The sequence below is a fragment of the Salmo salar genome, chromosome 07 (assembly GCF_965601325.2).
Source record: "Salmo salar chromosome 07, fSalSal1, whole genome shotgun sequence".
Classification (NCBI taxonomy): Eukaryota; Metazoa; Chordata; class Actinopteri; order Salmoniformes; family Salmonidae; genus Salmo; species Salmo salar.
Genome location: NC_138297.1, coordinates 19,923,655 through 19,942,282, shown reverse-complemented (window position 1 = coordinate 19,942,282; position 18,628 = coordinate 19,923,655). Strand labels below are relative to the sequence as shown.

Here is an 18,628-nt window from a genome sequence, read left to right as displayed (position 1 = left end):
CCCCAGGGGAATTACTAATCAATGGATTAGGACCATCGCTGATATCAATAGACGACAATAGGATTCACCTAACAGACTAAAGGATGGCAATCTGTCTCTCTCCAACACATTGCGTTGCAAAGGTACTGCTCAGTTGTCGAATCATGCTTCTGTCCCACCTACTGACTCTTTCCTAACAGGAATTTATAGCTGTGAATAGCGCTGATGGTCTGCTAGAGAGGAGAGGTATGAAGGTGAAGATGCACTGCATTAATGATCCCTTCCTCTCATTGTCGACAGTGACACGGACACCGCCCTGAGAATCAGCTGTCAATTACCTCAGGCGTTACCAGTGGGCCCCTGGAAACTTCCGGGGCTGAAAAAAATATAATAATTAGATCCAGACTAAGACCTCAACCACAATTAAAGAATTGACTCTCCAGGTGAGTGTAAAAAGAAGAGAACACAGTTCACCAAAACCCCAATTACAAACTTGTCAGGGTAGCTCCCGAGAGCGAGAGATCTTTTGAAAACCAAGATGCTTGGACTCACCTTTGCACTCCTCTCGACATATGTCGGAGTAAAGGTCAGCCGAGAAAAAGGGAATAAGAAACTTTCAATTACGTGAATGGAATTAGAAACGTTTGGTTTATTAGACTGAAACAAACTAGAAAATAAAAAAGAACCAGCCCAGTGGATACGCACTAGGCAACAGCACAGAACATGCAGTTTCACGTCCAAAACTCATTTCATTAGGATTAAATGATATAAAAATAAACCATTTACAAAATGTCTTCTACAGAGACAGACCAGTGGCATCCAAAACACACACTTTCACAAACTCAAAATAGGGTGACTATTTTGAAGATATATTTTTTTCAATAACAATTTTTTTGAAACATTGTACCATAAAAAAAAAACTATGATAGAAACAAAGATTTCACAGTTGAAGGGAGCGCGCACATGACATGCAGTCTTTGGTGCAGAAAACACACTACACAGTAGTCTCGTGTTTCCATAGTCCAGTTTTTATGTTGGCTGAGCACGAGCTCTCTGTGTTGATTACAGGCATGATCTGCCCATTGTTTTTGAGCGTGCCGTTTTGTGTAGCCAGGTTGAGCCCGTACGACTTGGGCTGGCCGTCCACCAGCTCTGTGTTATTGGGCTGCTTTATGCTACTACTGTCTTTACTCGTAACAGACGCAGAAGTCCCAGCCCCCTCCCCTTCTCCACCTGTTCCTACTGTTGATCCTACACTTCCCACTACTCCGATAGCCCCGTTGCCTAGGGCGCTAGTGCTGCCCCCACCCTTGTCGGTGTAGCGCGAGCGTCGGGGCAGGGACGTGCTTGCGTCGCTGCTGTCCTGTTGCGTCTGGCTCTGGTGGCGCTCCCTGTAGGCCATGTAGACTGCCCGTCGGCTGCACCGCGCCTGCTGACTGTCGTGGTGTTCGTGGCGATGCCGTCTGTGGGGGCCGCTCTGCACGCTGCCGTCCACGCTGGTGGGCACGTCATAGGCGTACTCGCGCAGCACCGTGAGTCGGCTGGCCCGGTGGGCCCGCGCCCTGTTCTTGTGATGCCGGCCTGTGGGTCCGTTGGCGGCAGGATTGTTGTTGTTGGGCCGGAACTGCACCTCCACGGGCGCCACGTGCATCTTGATCTCGTTGTCCACCGAGTGCTCCGTCAGGCTGTTGTCCAGTATGGCTGCCCCATTGGCGGGCAGGGCTAGTAGGGGCAAGGATTTGTTCTGCGCTGCCTCTGCATGCAGATTGGTCAGTTTACTTCCCTGGGTGGAGTTTCGCACACTGGGGCCACTCTTATTGGTGCAGGATGACTCTGCGCTGCTGTGGGCACACTTGGCCGCATCGTCATTACCCCTACCAACCGACCCAGCCGCAGACGCCGTGGATGCCCCCGGCAGCGGCAGCAGGGCGTCCTCCTGCGCCGAGTAGGCCCGTCTCTCGGGGCAACAGGCCTGGGCCCAGTGGCGCCTCATGTCCTGGCGGTTGACGCAGTGGTGTGCCATCAAAAAGCCACCCAGAGCCAGCGCCGCAATGCCAAACAGGCAGGAGAACACCAGGTCGGCCGGCCTCTCCTGGGACACGGCCATGGCGCCAAACACCCACAGCGACGCGTAGAGCCCCAGAGCAACCGCCGCGCCCAGGAGCTGCAGCGCAAACGTATGCTCGTTCTCCAGCGCTGACAGGGACACGGCATGGGGAGCCGACACCGTAGAGGACGAGGCGTCGTGGGGCTGGAGGAGTGTGGCCGGGATGTCTCCGGCATCGCTGCCCGCTACCGCCAGCCTCTGTTGCTCCTCGGCGGGTTCCTTAAGTTCGTAGCGGCGCTCGGGGTGGCGGCGCAGCTGGAGGAGGATACTAAGGAAGTACATGCAGTCCACGAAGACGATGAAGCCGACGGGGCCGTAGAAGGCCCCCAGGCTGGGCTCCCACGCCATCCAGCAACTGAGGAGACGACAGAAGGGGAAGGCATAAGTACAAACATACAGTAAATATTTATGTAAATGTGGTACACACGCACAATATCATACACACAAATGTATTGTGCAGATGTGACGATATATCAGCTGCATTCAGTAAAAACATATGTTGGCAATGAAGCCATAAGACAAGTATGACATGACAAATCTTTGCCCGATGAGTCAAGTGTCACCCATTCAAGTGGTCCACAAACCACATTGTTTTTGTGTTTGACTCAACCCGTAGCTCATTAAATCAAGTTTTTAAAAAAACACACACGCACGCATTGATTCTCTTTGAAAATGTGAAAAGCGGGAATAGAGTATCTGTTCCGGAATATTCCACGGGGCGGGTTCCATTCGTCTCAGTAGCTGCAAATTAATTAAACTCCAAAGACTTCAGACAAATAAAGGCCCAGATTTCCAAATTGCAACCCAAACAGCTGCCACCATAAAGTGTGAGAATAAAAGAGGGGGAGAAATGGAGAGGGAAAGAAAGAGCGAGAGAGAGACAGAAAGAGAGAAGCGAGAACATGAACAGAGAGAGGGAGAATGAGAAGAAAGAGAGACCGACAGACTAGGAAAACGGCAGCAGACGTGAGGTGCCGAGACACACACTATAAATAGCGCTCCCCAATCGGGCTCTCGGAACATCACAGGGACTCAGAACTTGTCCTACGCCCACAAAATATTTGTTTTTTACATAAAGCCACGCACACACGCATTCTGGCCAGTCGAAAACAAAAAGCGATTTCTCTTGGGTCTAGTTTTATATATACACAAAGCCTTCTGTCAACATAAAACATAACAAATTCCATAAACACACACTATAGTAGAAGAACTAATTGGTTTCCATACAATGTGACGGTAAATTGGCACTACTTACTATGGTGCGTTGGTCTGGCTACCGTAGTTCTTGATGTTGGCGGCTGCGGTTATGCCACAGACGATGATCGGTATCCCTCCGCCTATTAGGTAGAACCTGGTAGGAAAAGGTAGCGGAAAAAGAGCTTAGTAGGACCTGCTTGGGATCAAATTGGTGGTGAGTTGGTTGCAGAGGTGGCATGTGTGCTTCAGGCCTCTGTACTGACACCATGTGGTCACAGCTATATTTCTAGAAGATACATAATACACATTACACATATTAGCAGCTCCTTGTAAAGGGAGAGAAACGCAAAATGTGATTGTACAGCATTTCAACTGATCCTCGTCCACACACTAAACAGTTAGTCTGACTCGCTATAATGACCAAACCTTTTCATAACTGTGCATTGTGGGAACTGTAGTATTTTACCTCAGCATGGGTCGGGGAGGGGGCGGGGGCTCGTCCAGCTCTTCGTAGTGCTTGGCCTTGCGGGTCACTTGCTTGTAGATGTTGCGTGCCGTCACGCCCACCCACAGAGCTGTGGCCAGGGTCGAGTAGTGCAGAACGATGCCCACCTGAAAAGAAATCACCACCGGGCTCAGTCACGCTCAAGATTCCACTTTAAACAAACAACTTCATTATGAGAATGTTCAATGTGCCAAACTGTATGAGTGTACCAAGTATCATGATTTTATGAAAAAGTTCAAGATTTGTTCACATATTGCCTGGACTATATAAAGGCTTTATAGAGCATTCACAAATTCTACATAAGCACTACATAGATGCTTCACTAATAATTTATGAGCAAAATACTACGCATTGTGAAAACTCACTTCATAAAATGTTATTGTACTAATTGTCAGTTTGTAAAGTTCCTTGACAAAGTAGAGCCTAGCTGTAGGATATCCTTTATTCTAGGTGGCAAACCGTTATTTTCCAAGATGTTCTCTACCAGCTGGGCTTTGTGTTAAGGACAATGAATAAATTAAAGAACCCAGTGCAAATCAGCAGGGGGTGCTACACTGCCTTCAGCTGAAGTAGTCCCGTTTCTCCACCCTTCTCATGGATTTAACGGTGGAAACAGAGAGTGTACACCTTGGGGAAAACAGTGGAGAATCAGGAATCACACTATGTTGCCAAAGGCATATTTGCCTCCTCCACAACATCTTGAGATCCCCATATAATTGTGAGATGCTTTTGGCAAGGGAAGGCGGGTTGGCAGTCTGGCTGGCAGGTTGGTAGGCAGATAGGCTGGCACACCAGGGGGTTATGGTGGGGGGTAGGGGGGAATACTCACAGCTTGGCACACGCTGGCGTAACGCGTCTGGTTGATGCCACCCACGAAGACGCCGCAGGTGAGGAAGATGTGGAAGCAGAGGTTGACCAGCATGTGCCAGAACTTACGGCTGATCCGGACAGACCTGGACACACAACCACACAGAATTGGCATGGTGAGATTGAGCAAAAAAATATCAGGGAATAAAATATCATGTCTATTCATTCGTATGTTTGATTCATTCAAAATCTGTTACGAGTTCGGAGTGGTAGAGATGTGCTTGTGGAGTGGTGAACATATTAGTGGAGACTGGACAGTATTGGTTCCCAAACTTCCTTGGATTGTCACCCACCAAATAAGAAACATTCTGGCCTCGAATCTTGTGCTGCGACCCGAAAGCGAGTCACAGTCCATCATTTGGTAATATTAGATACCGTACTACTAGTAAGATGGGTACTTGGTATCTTAGGCACTAGGAATACACTGTATTAGATTCTACTAGCAGGTAGAGCTGTTACCTGTGGTGGTAGACGTAGCTGATGATGATGGCCAGAAGACAGAGCAGGAGGACGATAGCTGTGGCGTAGAGGACTGGGTGGAGAGGCTCAATGCTGGGAGAGAAATATTCCACCCCAGTAAGATCCTGTGGGATACACACATCAAAATGTTAGAATGTCATCACTTTAGACAATGTGTCATACAATAACAAATTAACCCTGAAGAAAAGGTATGAGCCAACTTCGTCAACTCAGGAAATTGTCAATTGGTTGGGCCAAAACTAAACAGGTAGTTTTTATAGAACGTGTGAACCGAAAAGAGATGTTGAGCTCGTCTTGAAAAGGCTAATGTCTCAACAAAAAAAGTTGCGGTTGTCACGATATCAGTATCCTAAATACTCAGAAGCATCATGGCAAGAAAACAAAAGAAGAACCGTACTGCATTTACTGAGGAAAACAGCCTTAATGTTGGAAACAGCCTTATGTTGTCTCCCGAAGTCACATTTGTTCATTGAGTTTAAAAGGCCATGAAACCCCTGGCCACCCACCATGAGCACAGCGTAGTTGCTGAGCGAGTCACAGGAGAGCGTGGTGAAGTTGTCATGGTGCCGCAGGACACGGCAGCCCTCGCTCTGCCAGCCACCCTGCCCGCCCAGCAGGCTGAAGTTCCAGCAGGCGGGCACGGCGTCCGAGCCACGGGCAAACCTCCGCAGCGTGGCGTTCACCGGGACACGCAGTCCGCGCAGCTGGAAACCCTCTGACCAATCAGAGGCAGAGAGAGAGAGCGAGAGAGAGATGAGTAGAGCGTGAGGGAAAAAAGACAGAGAGGCGTTAGTCTTCAAAACATATCCTGGTTCCTTTATTTATTGGTCATTTTTTTTAGCTACCTTTTCTAAAATCCAATGTAAGACAAAAGGGCGACAGGTATCCTAGTGGTTAGAGCGTTGAGCCAGTAACCGAAAGTTTGCTAGATCAAATTCCCGAGCTGACAAGGTAAAAATTGGTCCTTCTGCCCCTGAACAAGGCAGTTAACCCACTGTTCCTAGACCGTCACTGTAAAGAAGAATTAGTTCTTAACTGACTTGCCCAGTATTACAGATGGATCCCTAAATCAAAAGTCTTTGCCCAAACCACAAAATTCCCTCTTAAAACAAGTCACAACAATATCTTGAACAAAACCCATCTATTACTTTAATGGTACAGTGGAGTGCATGTCGGACTCACCAATCTTGGCCAGGAGAACGGGGGTGGCCACGTTCCTCTTCTTCCCCCCGTCAGCCAGCAGGGTGGAGTTGCCCGTGGAGGGGAAGAGCTTGCCGTTGCGGAAGGCCAACAGGTGAAGCTTGTAGACGTTGTCGTCGGCCTGGCCCAGGTACTGAGAGAACAAAGATGGGGGGAGCTGCAGGGACGCCTCCACTATGGTGTTCTAGGTAGAGAAAAAGAGAGGATTTATTCTTTCATTTTATTTATCCTTTATTTAGTCCCATAGAGATAAAAAAAAAGTATGATTGAGTGTACAGCATAATGTGGGATTCTGGTTAACGTTTTAGTCTACAGTTCATTGTTTAATTGGCATTTACTTAGAAAAGACATGGTTATATGGAAAGCTGTTCTTTGGTTTGTGCTACACTGAGGGAAAAAAGTATTTGATCCCCTGCTGATTTTGTACATTTGCCCACTGACAAAGAAATGATCTGTCTATCATTTTAATGGTAGGTTTATTTGAACAGTGAGAGACAGAATAACATCAAACTAATCCAGAAAAACGCATGTCAAAAATGTTATAAAATGATTTGCATTTTAATGAGGGAAATAAGTATTTGACCCCTCTGCAAAACCCTTGTTGGCAATCACAGAGATCAGACGTTTCTTGTAGTTGGCCACCAGGTTTGCACACATCTCAGGAGGGATTTTGTCCCACTCCTCTTTGCCGATCTTCTCCAAGTCATTAAGGTTTCGAGGTTGACGTTTGGCAACTCGAACCTTCATCTCCCTCCACAAATGTTCTATGGGATTAAGGTCTGGAGACTGGCTAGGCCACTCCAGGACCATAATGTGCTTCTTCTTGAGCCACTCCTTTGTTGCCTTGACCGTGTGTTTTGGGTCATTGTCATGCTGGAATACCCATCCACAACCCATTTTCAATGCCCTGGCTGAGGGAAGGAGGTTCTCACCCAAGATTTGACGGTACATGGCCCCGTCCATCGTCCCTTTGATGCGGTGAAGTTGTCCTGTCCCCTTAGCAGAAAAACTGACCACAACACTTTCACCCGGTTGTCCTCTGAATCATTCAGATGTTCATTGGCAAACTTCAGATGGGCATGTATATGTGCTTTCTTGAGAAGGGGGACCTTGTGGGCGCTGCAGGATTTCTGTCCTTCACGGCGTAGTGTGTTACCAATTGTTTTCTTGGTGGCTATGGTCCCAGCTGCCTTGAGATCATTGAAAAGATCCTCCCGTGTAGTTCTGGGCTGATTCCCCACCGTTCTCATGATCATTGCAACTCCACGAGGTGAGATCTTGCAGGGAGCCCCAGGCCGAGGGAGATTGACAGTTCTTTTGTGTTTCTTCCATTTGCGAATAATCGCACCAACTGTTGTCACCTTCTCACCAAGCTGTTTGGCGATGGTCTTGTAGCCCATTCCAGCCTTGTGTAGGTCTACAATCTTGTCCCTGACATCCTTGGAGAGCTCTTTGGTCTTGGCCATGGTGGAGAGTTTGGAATCTGATTGATTGACTGCTTCTGTGGACAGGTGTCTTTTATACAGGTAACAAGCTGAGATTAGGAGCACTCCCTTTAAGAGTGTGCTCCTAATCTCAGCTCGTTACCTGTATAAAAGACACCTGGGAGCCAGAAATCTTTCTGATTGAGAGGGGGTCAGATACTTATTTCCCTCATTAAAATGCAAATCAATTTATAACATTTTTGACATGCGTTTTTCTGGATTGTTTTGTTGTTATTCTGTCTCTCACTGTTCAAATAAACCTACCATTAAAATTATAGACTAATAATTTCTTTGTCAGTGGGCAAACGTACAAAATCAGCAGGGGATCAAATACTTTTTTCCCTCACTGTATGGGTGAACCTCAAGACAACACACCTCATTTTGATAAAACATTTCAAGGGGCAATGATGGCGATATCTTAAATGACTTATGCATCATTTTCAGTCTATATATTGTTAAGGCTAAGGGGACCTGTTCCGATGACTGCTGCTGCTTGCTCTTTGCAGTCTAGGCTACTTTATAAGCACTTTGTGACAAGTGCTGATGTAAAAACGTTTTTGTTTCTACACATTGGATTGATTGCCTCGCCTACGGTCATTCCTGGGTACTGACCTTAAGAGAGAGGCCGGACATGGTGCTGGTGACGTTACACTTGAAGCTGAGCTGGCGGTCAGGGTTGCCGTCCAGGTCGATGCGTGGGCCCAGGTCTCGGAGAGCAATGCGTTCAGGCATCAGCTTCTGGAACAGTGTGCAGGTCATGCCATTGAAGCTGCTCGCCTTGATGGCGTGGGCCTCCAGGGCGATGTTATGGGAATTCTGGGAACAAATGATAGGAATACGAGAAAAGGAAAAATACGCATGAGGTCAAATAAACAACAATCAAATGTACTTTTAAATTCCAATAGTATAAACACACATGCAAAACGCCATCTCCCAACGACAATGCATTTACACCCCGATGCCGTTTAGGATTTGGTAATGGGATCTCATGATCTGGCGCGATCTTACGGTGGAGTAGGCCTGGGTTCCGCTGGCTAGCTGGTGTACAGAGATCCTCTGGAGACACTCCACGATGCGGGAGCAGGCCCTGGCCTCGCGCTGAGCCAGCCGCAACACCCGCTCATCAGCGTGCATCAGATTACTGGAGATGTCCACCATCACATCCCCCAACTGAGACAGACGGAACAGGGTTAACACACACACACACCAAGAAACCACAGAACTATACACGGTTACCTGCAAATACACGCAGGGCCAGACAGAGGCACACACATACACGGGCCTTGTCAATCGAAACAATAGAGTGCCTTGTTTTTTTTTATCCAACAATCAATGTAGTCTTTATTGTCATCGCACAGGAAACATCTGAATTTGAGCCTTCGGGTTCCTCTCAGCTCTTACGGAGGGCACAGGGCTCTAGACCAGGGCTGCGTTCCAAACACATAACAGACACACCCTATCCCTTCAGCCCTCAAATTAAGTGGACACTTCTGATGACGTTTCATGATGTCTAACGAGTATACACTTGCAGGGCGAGGGAGGAAGGAATGATTTGTAAATGGACCGCCCTTGCCTGGAAATTCGTCACTCGTTAATCCCGTCATGATTGTGTTTTCAGCCACCGGTAGCTTGTGGGTGCGTTATATGCGCTACAGTCAACTATGATTGCATGTTGACTTATCTTAACTATATGATTATTAATATACGCCTACTGTACGATCGCTAGCAAATGAATTATCTAACCAACGTTAGCCTGCCTAGCTGGAACTTCCAAAGAAGGAAAATGTTTTATTTCTACAATTTCCAAACAATGCCATCATTACTTTTACGAGACGTGTTTGTGCCATCATGTGCATTAGTAGCACAATTTCTAACTTCTTTAGATTTGTTTTTACTTACACTTGTATGTTGACATCTCCATATTGACGTTTTAAGTTTTGGCGATACTTTTCTTCGCGGATGTACAATCATCGCGAATTGATGTGAACATAATTGTACACTCGTTAACTCCATTAAAAAACAGGGCTAAGGTGCTTACATTGCAAACTTCCCTTGCTTGGCTAATCATTTGGACCGACAACAAATATGCCTGCTGGGATTCCCCCAAGAGCTTAACCTGTTAGGGCTAGGGGGCAGTATTTGCACGGCTGGATAAAAAAAATGTACCCGATTTAATCTGGTTACTAATCCTACCCAGTAACTAGAATATGCATATACTTATTATATATGGATAGAAAACACTCTAAAGTTTCTAAAACTGTTTGAATGGTGTCTGTGAGTATAACAGAACTCATTTGGCAGGCAAAACCCTGAGACATTTTCTGACAGGAAGTGGATACCTGATGTGTTGTATTACCTTTAAACCTATCCCATTGAAAAACACAGGGGCTGAGGAATATTTTGGCACTTCCTATTGCTTCCACTAGATGTCACCAGTCTTTACAAAGTGTTTTGAGTCTTCTGGAGGGAGATCTGACCGAACAAGAGCCATGGAACGATGATGGCCCATTACACACCTGGCGCGCGAGTTCATGTTGGGTACCCTCGTTCCAATACGTTATAAAAGAGTATGCATTCGTCCACCTTGAATATTATTCATGTTCTGGTTAAAAAAGGCCCTAATGATTTATGCTATACAACGTTTGACATGTTTGAACGAACGTAAATATATTTTTTCCCCTCGTTCATGACGAGAAGTCCGGCTGGCTTAGATCATGTGCTAACAAGAAGGAGATTTTTGGACATAAATGATGAGCTTTTTTGAACAAAACTACATTTGTTATGGACCTGTGATACCTGGAAGTGACATCTGATGAAGAGAATCAAAGGTAATGGATTATTTACATAGTATTTTCGATTTTAGATCTCCCCAACATGACGTCTAGTCTGTATCGCAACGCGTATTTTTCTGGGCGCAGTGCTCAGATTATTGCAAAGTGTGATTTCCCAGTAAGGTTATTTTTAAATCTGGCAAGTTGATTGCGTTCAAGAGATGTAAATCTATAATTCTTTAAATGACAATATAATATTTTACCAATGTTTTCTAATTTTAATTATTTAATTTGTGGTGTTGACTTGACTGCCGGTTATTGGAGGGAAACGATTTCCTCAACATCAATGCCATAGTAAAACGCTGTTTTTGGATATAAATATGAACTTGATAGAACTAAAAATGCATGCATTGTCTAACATAATGTCCTAGGAGTGTCATCTGATGGAGATTGTAAAAGGTTAGTGCATCATTTTAGCTGGTTTTATGGTTTTGGTGACCCTGTCTTTGAATTGACAAAACATTACACACAACTCTTGTAAATGTACTGTCCTAACATACTCTAAATTTATGCTTTCGCCGTAAAACCTTTTTGAAATCGTAAAACGTGGTTAGATTAAGGAGATGTTTATCTTTCAAAGGGTGTAAACTAGTTGTATGTTTGAAAAATTTGAATTTTGACATTTATTTGGATTCAAATTTGCCGCTCTTGAAATGCACCTGCTCTTGATGGAGTGCACCACGGGGGGGACGCTAGCGTCCCACCTAGCCCATAGAGGTTAAGGCAAGGGTAAGTGGACGATGGTGTGTCTTTTACGAGTTTGAAACGCAGCCCAGGTGCAACATTCAAAGCCTTCCCCAATGAGTGCAAACTGCCAGGTGTGAAACCCAACAGACAAAGAAACCTGACCCGGCCTTGCTTTGCAATTCCCCACAGCTCGACAGGAAAACTCCCCCGTTCCAGATCCTAGCTTATTCGCTTTCATTACGATTCCTCTGTAGATTTAAACAGGACAGGGTTGCTCTGTATCAACTATGAAGAGCGGAATAACATAAAGGGCCCAAGTATCAGCAGTAAGCTGGAGATGCATACACTGTTTGGCGTGTTCGCACCTCTCTCACTTGCACACACAGTAAAGACACACTTAAAAAATACAACTACCTAGCTCTATTTATAACGTTTATTTTGGTTCTGATCCCATTTCCTCTCATTACACTTATGCCTGAGGCCGTGCATGTTACTGTCCTCTCTGAGTGTGTGTGTGTGTGTGTGTGTGTGTGTGTGTGTGTGTGTGTGTGTGTGTGTGTGTGTGTGTGTGTGTGTGTGTGTCTGCTTCTTTATATGAACATCTTATTCATCCATAAAGGAGGTACAAGGTGGGACTGGGGGACTGAAGCGGGACTCACCTCCTTGTACTTCTCGGCAAACTTGCCAAACTTCTCGATCATCTCGGCCACGAAGATGACGTCCATCTTGTCTGAGAAGTTTGCAGCCTCGAATGTGTAGACGAGCAGCTGGCGGGCCGTGATCACCGCGTTGGTCATGTTCAGAGGCATCTGGAACACAGAGAAACAGAGAGGTTTAGAAGGACTGTACACAAGGGTGAACGCTTCAAAAAACAACACTTGAGTGTAGGAAGAGAAAAAGAATGACAACACTGGCAAAAGAAAGAAAGAAAGAAAGAGAAAATGAACAAATCAAGAGGGAAGACTAGGCGGGAGATATACAATAAGTTGAAGAAAGAAAAGACAAGACAGACAAAGAGAGCAAATCAAACATGGTCAGACAGAGTGTCATGGTCACCTGGTTGATGATGTAGAGGAAGCGAGTTACGTCTTTCTGGTACTGGCAGCGGAAGTAGTCGTCCTCGGCCCACAGGCCCCCACGGTCACAACGCCGCCACGCACGCCGCTCCTCACCCACCGAGCCAGAGTAGATTCCCGTGCCCGACGCCAGCTTGTTGCAGGGCAGGTAGGCTGTGATGCCTGCTAGGGTACGAGGCCATCTGAGAGGTTGGGGGGGATCGAGAGAGAAAAAAAAAGAGAAAAAGAGGGGAGCGATAGATACAGTAGATAGAAAGAGAGGGACAGAGAGAGAGAGAGACATAGTATATAGATAGAAAGAGGGACAGAGAGAGAGTGAGTGACGTCTCAGAAGGGTGGGTTTGCCACAATGCGGTGGCATGATTCACATGATGTGTTCCAGGAACATGTGATTACTTATCCGCAACAGCGGTTTACTGCGCTCAACATCATCATTGAAAACTGTGGAGAGCTTAAGTTCCTGCCCAGTACTACTTATTCACTCAATGGATGAAATGCTTTTGCCAGTCACTCAACTGGTTCGTATTCATTAGTGCACACCGTGGCAAAACATACCAAAACAGTGTACAAACGAAACTATTGGAAGTTCAGGTTAGTAAGGTTGGTGCCTAATAAATATGACCCAGATTTGACTACTAACAACAAGTCTAGTATTCAGCCACTAGGTGGTGCCACAGAGCTGAGTTTGTTCCAAAAATAACTGTCTGGTACAAACTTGTTTACCTCAACAAGCCTATTAAAATGAAACAAATACCGGATTTAATAAGACAATAGATATATATTAATACAATAGATTAATATATTCGATTCATAAGATAGATTAATACAACTACAAACATTTACCTGAAAAATTTCACAGACAGAATACCGACTAATAATAACCTAGTCTAGCGTAAAATGTGATGGTGAAAGTAGCACCCCCTCACCTGAAGTCTCCCTTGTTGTTGGACACCCTGTCGGGTGGGCAGTACTTGGCGGAGCTCTCCAGAACCACAATGTGGACGGTACGGGTGGTGTTCCCTCGGCTGGTCCTGACGCGACACTCCCAGTACCCAGTTGAAGCAGGCTGGATGTTGGAGATGGTCAACGCACTGAGTAAGGAACAGAGGGGAACAAGTAAATCAAACATTACTGCCGAAGACGGAAAGAGAGAGTAGACCGTTTTAACCATGAATGACGAGAGGCACCATTTGCATCAGATGTTTAAATGCACAATCTGTCATTTTCATTTCCAGTCCAAAAGTGGTACCCCAGCTGTCTCTTGTGGCCTACTGCTTAGCTGATTTAAAGAGGGTTAGGTCACTTGTGCTTTGTGGAAACAATCAATCAAATCCTATTTACATAGCCCTTTTAACAATACCATTTGTCAGCAAGTGCTTGACAGTTACCTTGCCTTAACCTCCAAGCAGCAGCAGTGGTGAGGAAAAACTCCCTGGAGGAAGAAACCTTGGGGGGGAACCACTGTATTCATCTAAGGGTGCCGTTCTCATTACCACTGTCTATCTATACACCCACCCGCCCACCAGTACCGTCCCCCTTACCTGGCGATGAGGGAGCAGTTCTGTACCATGCTCTTCTCGATGAAGATGCCCTGGGCTGCATCGGGCTCCACTATGCGGCCGTCCTGGTACCACAGCACCTGCATGTCCTCCGCCACGAACGAGGCCTGGCACTGGAAGGGCAGGCTGTCGCCCTGGAACACGATCTGACGCTGGGACGGAGTCAGCTGGAAGGAAGGCAGTTCCAGGGGTGCATCTGGAGGGTAGGGGAGTATGGGGGTTACATTGTTGTGCATTTGTGTAGACCTTTTTCAATGTGTGTGTGTGTGTGTGTGTGTGTGTGTGTCTCTCTCTCTCTCTAGACTGCATGTCTGGGTAGGATTGGGTTAATTCAAGTTATTTGTTCACAACTTAATTCTTCTCCTCAGGGGTGAAGCCACGGGCGAAGTGAAGCCCATCTGTAAATAGTACACCCAACTACCTCATCCCCATATTGTTTTTAGTTTTTTGCTCTTTTGCACCCCAGTATCTCTACTTGCACATCATCTGCACATCAATCACTCCAGTGTTAATGTTAAATTGTAATTATTTATTGCCTTACCTCCCTAATCTTATTACATTTGCACACACTGTACATAGACTTTTTCTATTGTGTTATTGACTGTACGTTTGTTTATCCCATGTGTAACACTGTGTTGTTGTTTGTGTCGCACTGCTTTGCTTTATAATCTTGGCCAGATCGCAGTTGTAAATGAGAACTTGTTCTCAACTGGCCTACCTGGTTAAATAAATGTGAAATAAAATAAAAAGGGGATCCCTTCAATAGTCAAACGTTGGTACCTATTTGTCACTCAGTCATGTGTCTCCACTTGTGAAAGCTGTGTCACGTATTTCCTAACCCGTGCAGTGAAGAGTGCCAAACTGATAAGACAGGGCAAGCACAAACAAAACACTGCAGTGCTCCGTACTGCTGGCCCTTCCCTTATCGCCTGTGCCATTGGACGACTCCCAACTCCCATTCCCCAAAAACACCAGCAACTAAAGGACTATGCCCTCTATGCATCACATCCGGCCGTGAGTCCCATAGGGTGGCGCACAATTGGCCCAGCAATTGGCCCAGCACAATTGGTAGGCCGTCATTGTAAATAAGAACTTGTTCTTAACTGACTTGCCTAGTTAAATAAAGGTTAAATAAAAAATAAAAAATTCTAATAGCTCTATACTCACTCTACCTATTTGTATATAATGTATGTGAACTCCGTTGTCTGTATTCTGTCTCTACAATCTGAGCATGTGTAAAGGCAGCTACTTGGCGAATAAAGGTGATTATGAACTCAAAATAGAGTGCAGAGCCAAATGCTAGAAGTTGTACGTCCATCTATTCTGTTTATCTGTCTTGGACGACAGCGTGCTAACGACTGATGGCATGTAAAAGTGTGTTCATGTGAGGTCGAAGTGAGGAGATCAGACGTGTGGGCGTGGTTATGCGTGACTGTGCTAGAGTTTGAAGATGTGTGTGTACACATCAAAAGGTAGTCTCTTACTAGGAGCTCTGGTTTGAACAAGGTGATGTAAGGTGTAGGGAGTAACAGGAATGTGTGTGTGTGTGTGTGTGTGTTCTCACAAAACTTTGTATGTACGTGGAGCTTAAGGGCTTTAAGGTGATGAGTAGTTGTAGGACCAGGTGTGTGTGTGTGTGTGTGTGTGTGTGTGTGTATCCTTACCACAGGTGAACAGCTCAGGCTTGGTGGAGGTGATGAGCTGGCCCTGCAGGGAGCGGGGGTATGAGCAGCTGGTGTCCTTCACCCCCACGTTGTTGTCTTTGATCCAGTGCAGCAGCCAAAGCAGGTTGCAGTCGCACAGCAGGTACGACGTCTGGAACTCCCTGAGGTAACGTGGGGACAGACAGAGTTAAAAAAGGAGCATTACTTTCAGTTTCATTTCCAGTCAAAAGTGATTGTCCCGTTCGATCCCCCGTTCGATAACCTACTTTCTATGCTGTATTCTTCTTATCTCCTTTTTATTGTTTCTAAACTGAGGGTTAGGCCCTTGGTGGATGGAACCATTTGAATCTTTGTTTTGCTTCTTGGCTGAATGTGTTTGCAGTACCTTGAGTTGCGAACCAGGAAATAAAAGTTACAGATTGCACTTATTGGTGCATTTCTACAACAGGGTATTGTACTACACTCTTTAAAGTAGCCCGGATAGAAAACCCACTACACTGCCACAGGGTGTCATGGACTAGCGTTGCAGTGCCTTAACTCTAAAGCATACTTACAAAGTCTTCAATGACGCCAAGCTGTCAAACGTCCCTTGGGCCAGCGATGAAAACATGTTTCCTGAAAGGTTTCTTAAAGGACAAGATGAAGGCTATCAATCATCTATAACAAATCAAATCAAGTATGCCAATCTGTCACATCACACAATCAGGACCCAAACACAACCTGTCATTGGCAACTCCACTGAGATGTCCAGGAATATCTTAATCCTCACCTTTGCATCGTAGGGAAAAGGACATGGAATAATGTGTTGCAGCTGTGGCACTGAGACCCGTGGGGGAACCATGGGTATTATGCTAATATCACAGCACCTGGCTGCCACCATTTTCTGAGCAGGGCAATTACTATTAGGGCGTTGGAGCCAGATATGTCACTTTCACATGAATGTCCTTATCAATTACTTATTTTTAGAATGGATAGGGGGAAAATGCAAACAGTTTTCAAAGAAAAATAATACTATGGATCTGGTGTATTTAAACAAAGTAATAAAGGAAAAATAACTACTACTTACAGTCGAACTAGACTTGTGAGGCCTTTGAATATGTCCATGTTGAGGCAGCCAATGCGATTGTTGGACAGGTCTCTGGAGAAAGCAAAAGAAATGGAGATTCTGGTTATATTCCGTCCTGATTTACTCAAGTCAAACAGCAGCAATAGTCTAAGAAACATAACATGCCATCGCAAATTGTACAAACAGCATGAAATTCATGACTAGAGTCAATTGACATCATGTGGTGACTCAGCAAATTCTAATAAATCCACATTGTAGCTCAACAAATCAAAAAGTGGAGAAAACTGTCAACTCAATTACCAGATTGGTGATGTCATTCGCAGAGACAGGTTGGGGCAGAGGCAGGGATTGAAAAATCCAGGTCTGTCAGTTTTACAACTTTTCAAGGTGATTTGAGACGATGTCTGTGTTCGCCCCGAGGCGGCTTTCACATCAAAGCTGTTAGTAACACACTATACTAGTTGAAATTAATGTATTATGATTGATGTCATACACATCAAAGTGTGTCTTTTTCACCAGGACCTGACACAGAGTGTCTGCCAAACATCAGGCAGTATTATCGATCTTTGAAGAAACCATGTTTGGGCAAGGATTTTATTTAGTCAACCTTGTGAAAATATGATTTTGATCAACTCAAAGATAGTTCAAACTAGAAGAAATGATGTAGGAAAGCAGTTCGAAACAACCATGTATAAAATCAAGGTTGTGGGTGTATATGCAAGCAGTTACAGCTGGATAAAACGCATCTGCTAAACGACCCTAACGTAAACAAATGACTCAAGTGTAACATTGGAACGGCCAGAAGAGGCCTCACAATACCCTACAAACTAGACCCTGCTAGCTGCAAGCTACAACCCTAGCCCAAGGCCTAATGCCAGGGCAGCATCAGACACTTAAATGCTTAGAAAATAAGTGTGGAGAGCATTACGTAAACATCCTGGTGTTGGTCTAATTATTGTTGTGGTTCCTAGGGAGGGTGGCAGCTGGGGAATTTACTGAGTGGGGTGGTTAGTTCCGCCTGGCCTGGGAAAAACCTTTCAGGGGCTGCCAAGAAGTCATGCTGGCATCCCGTGTCTGAGGAGGATCACCTACAGGGGTGGAACTCCCTTAGCTAAAGGGATAAACTCCCACCCTGCCAATGCTGCCATGACACAGCACTAGACATGGTCCAGTGCTTTGCAGTTGGGAGTGCAGTGTGACGTCAAAGCAGCCCACATAAGGTGAAAATGTCCATCTCTCACAAATTACACTGTCGACATGGTCACCTATAATCATAGCCACCATCATCCCCAAAAAAATGTGTTTTTTTTAAGCTTGTGGTCTGTCCATGAAAGTAGCAGCAGCGCTCAACATTACAGCAGACCCAGAGCAAGCGGTCTGTTGTGATATGAGCAGATACAAAAATAGACTGGTGTGTAAGTAACAAGACAGGGTCAGTGACTGTTCAGCTGTTGGTGGAATGTAGCGGTTGCCGCCGGGTGGTAAGGCCCTGGAGAGTCCAGTAGGGGGTTGTAGCTTGAACTTGCCCCTAGACACTGATCTTGGGTCCATTTTCCATTTCCCCCACTAACGTTTAACGTCAGGATTGGGGGAAGGGAGGCTGATCCTAGATCTGCAGATAGGGGAAACTTCACCCCAGAGATACATGAATGGGTTGCATCCAGCAAAAATGTGCTTTGTCACGTCACAGGCATCTTACAGCTCTATTGACAAAGTATACATTTAGCTGAATGCAGCTGATATATGGACACGTCACACCTGAGTCTAGACCTACTTTCTGCACATCAGGACCTTGACTAGCTGTATCAGGTGGTAAAACAGGGTTGGAGCTAGCCTCCCCTTGGGCTCTCTCACCCCAGGGTATTACAGTATCTACTCCACCACCCCTAGCCAGTCATCCCCAAACAGCTGGGACCAGGCACCATG

General features: G+C 45.7%; 1 protein-coding gene across 1 annotated transcript in view; it reads right to left on the bottom strand.

The window, feature by feature from the left end:
- Positions 1-608: 608 nt before the first annotated feature.
- LOC106608615 (adhesion G protein-coupled receptor A3) overlaps positions 609-18,628 on the bottom strand; it is a 66,868-nt gene continuing 48,848 nt past the window's right edge. The window contains exons 4-19 of the mRNA XM_014206657.3: positions 16,703-16,774; positions 16,191-16,262; positions 15,637-15,797; positions 13,955-14,168; positions 13,340-13,504; positions 12,394-12,595; positions 11,997-12,146; positions 8,828-8,989; positions 8,432-8,635; positions 6,318-6,519; positions 5,642-5,850; positions 5,115-5,239; positions 4,618-4,741; positions 3,750-3,895; positions 3,342-3,437; positions 609-2,441 (exon numbers count right to left, since the gene is read on the bottom strand). Coding sequence (XP_014062132.3) covers positions 974-2,441; positions 3,342-3,437; positions 3,750-3,895; positions 4,618-4,741; positions 5,115-5,239; positions 5,642-5,850; positions 6,318-6,519; positions 8,432-8,635; positions 8,828-8,989; positions 11,997-12,146; positions 12,394-12,595; positions 13,340-13,504; positions 13,955-14,168; positions 15,637-15,797; positions 16,191-16,262; positions 16,703-16,774 — 3,772 coding nt within the window. The 3' untranslated portion in view covers positions 609-973. The remainder of the gene's footprint in view (positions 2,442-3,341; positions 3,438-3,749; positions 3,896-4,617; positions 4,742-5,114; positions 5,240-5,641; positions 5,851-6,317; positions 6,520-8,431; positions 8,636-8,827; positions 8,990-11,996; positions 12,147-12,393; positions 12,596-13,339; positions 13,505-13,954; positions 14,169-15,636; positions 15,798-16,190; positions 16,263-16,702; positions 16,775-18,628) is intronic.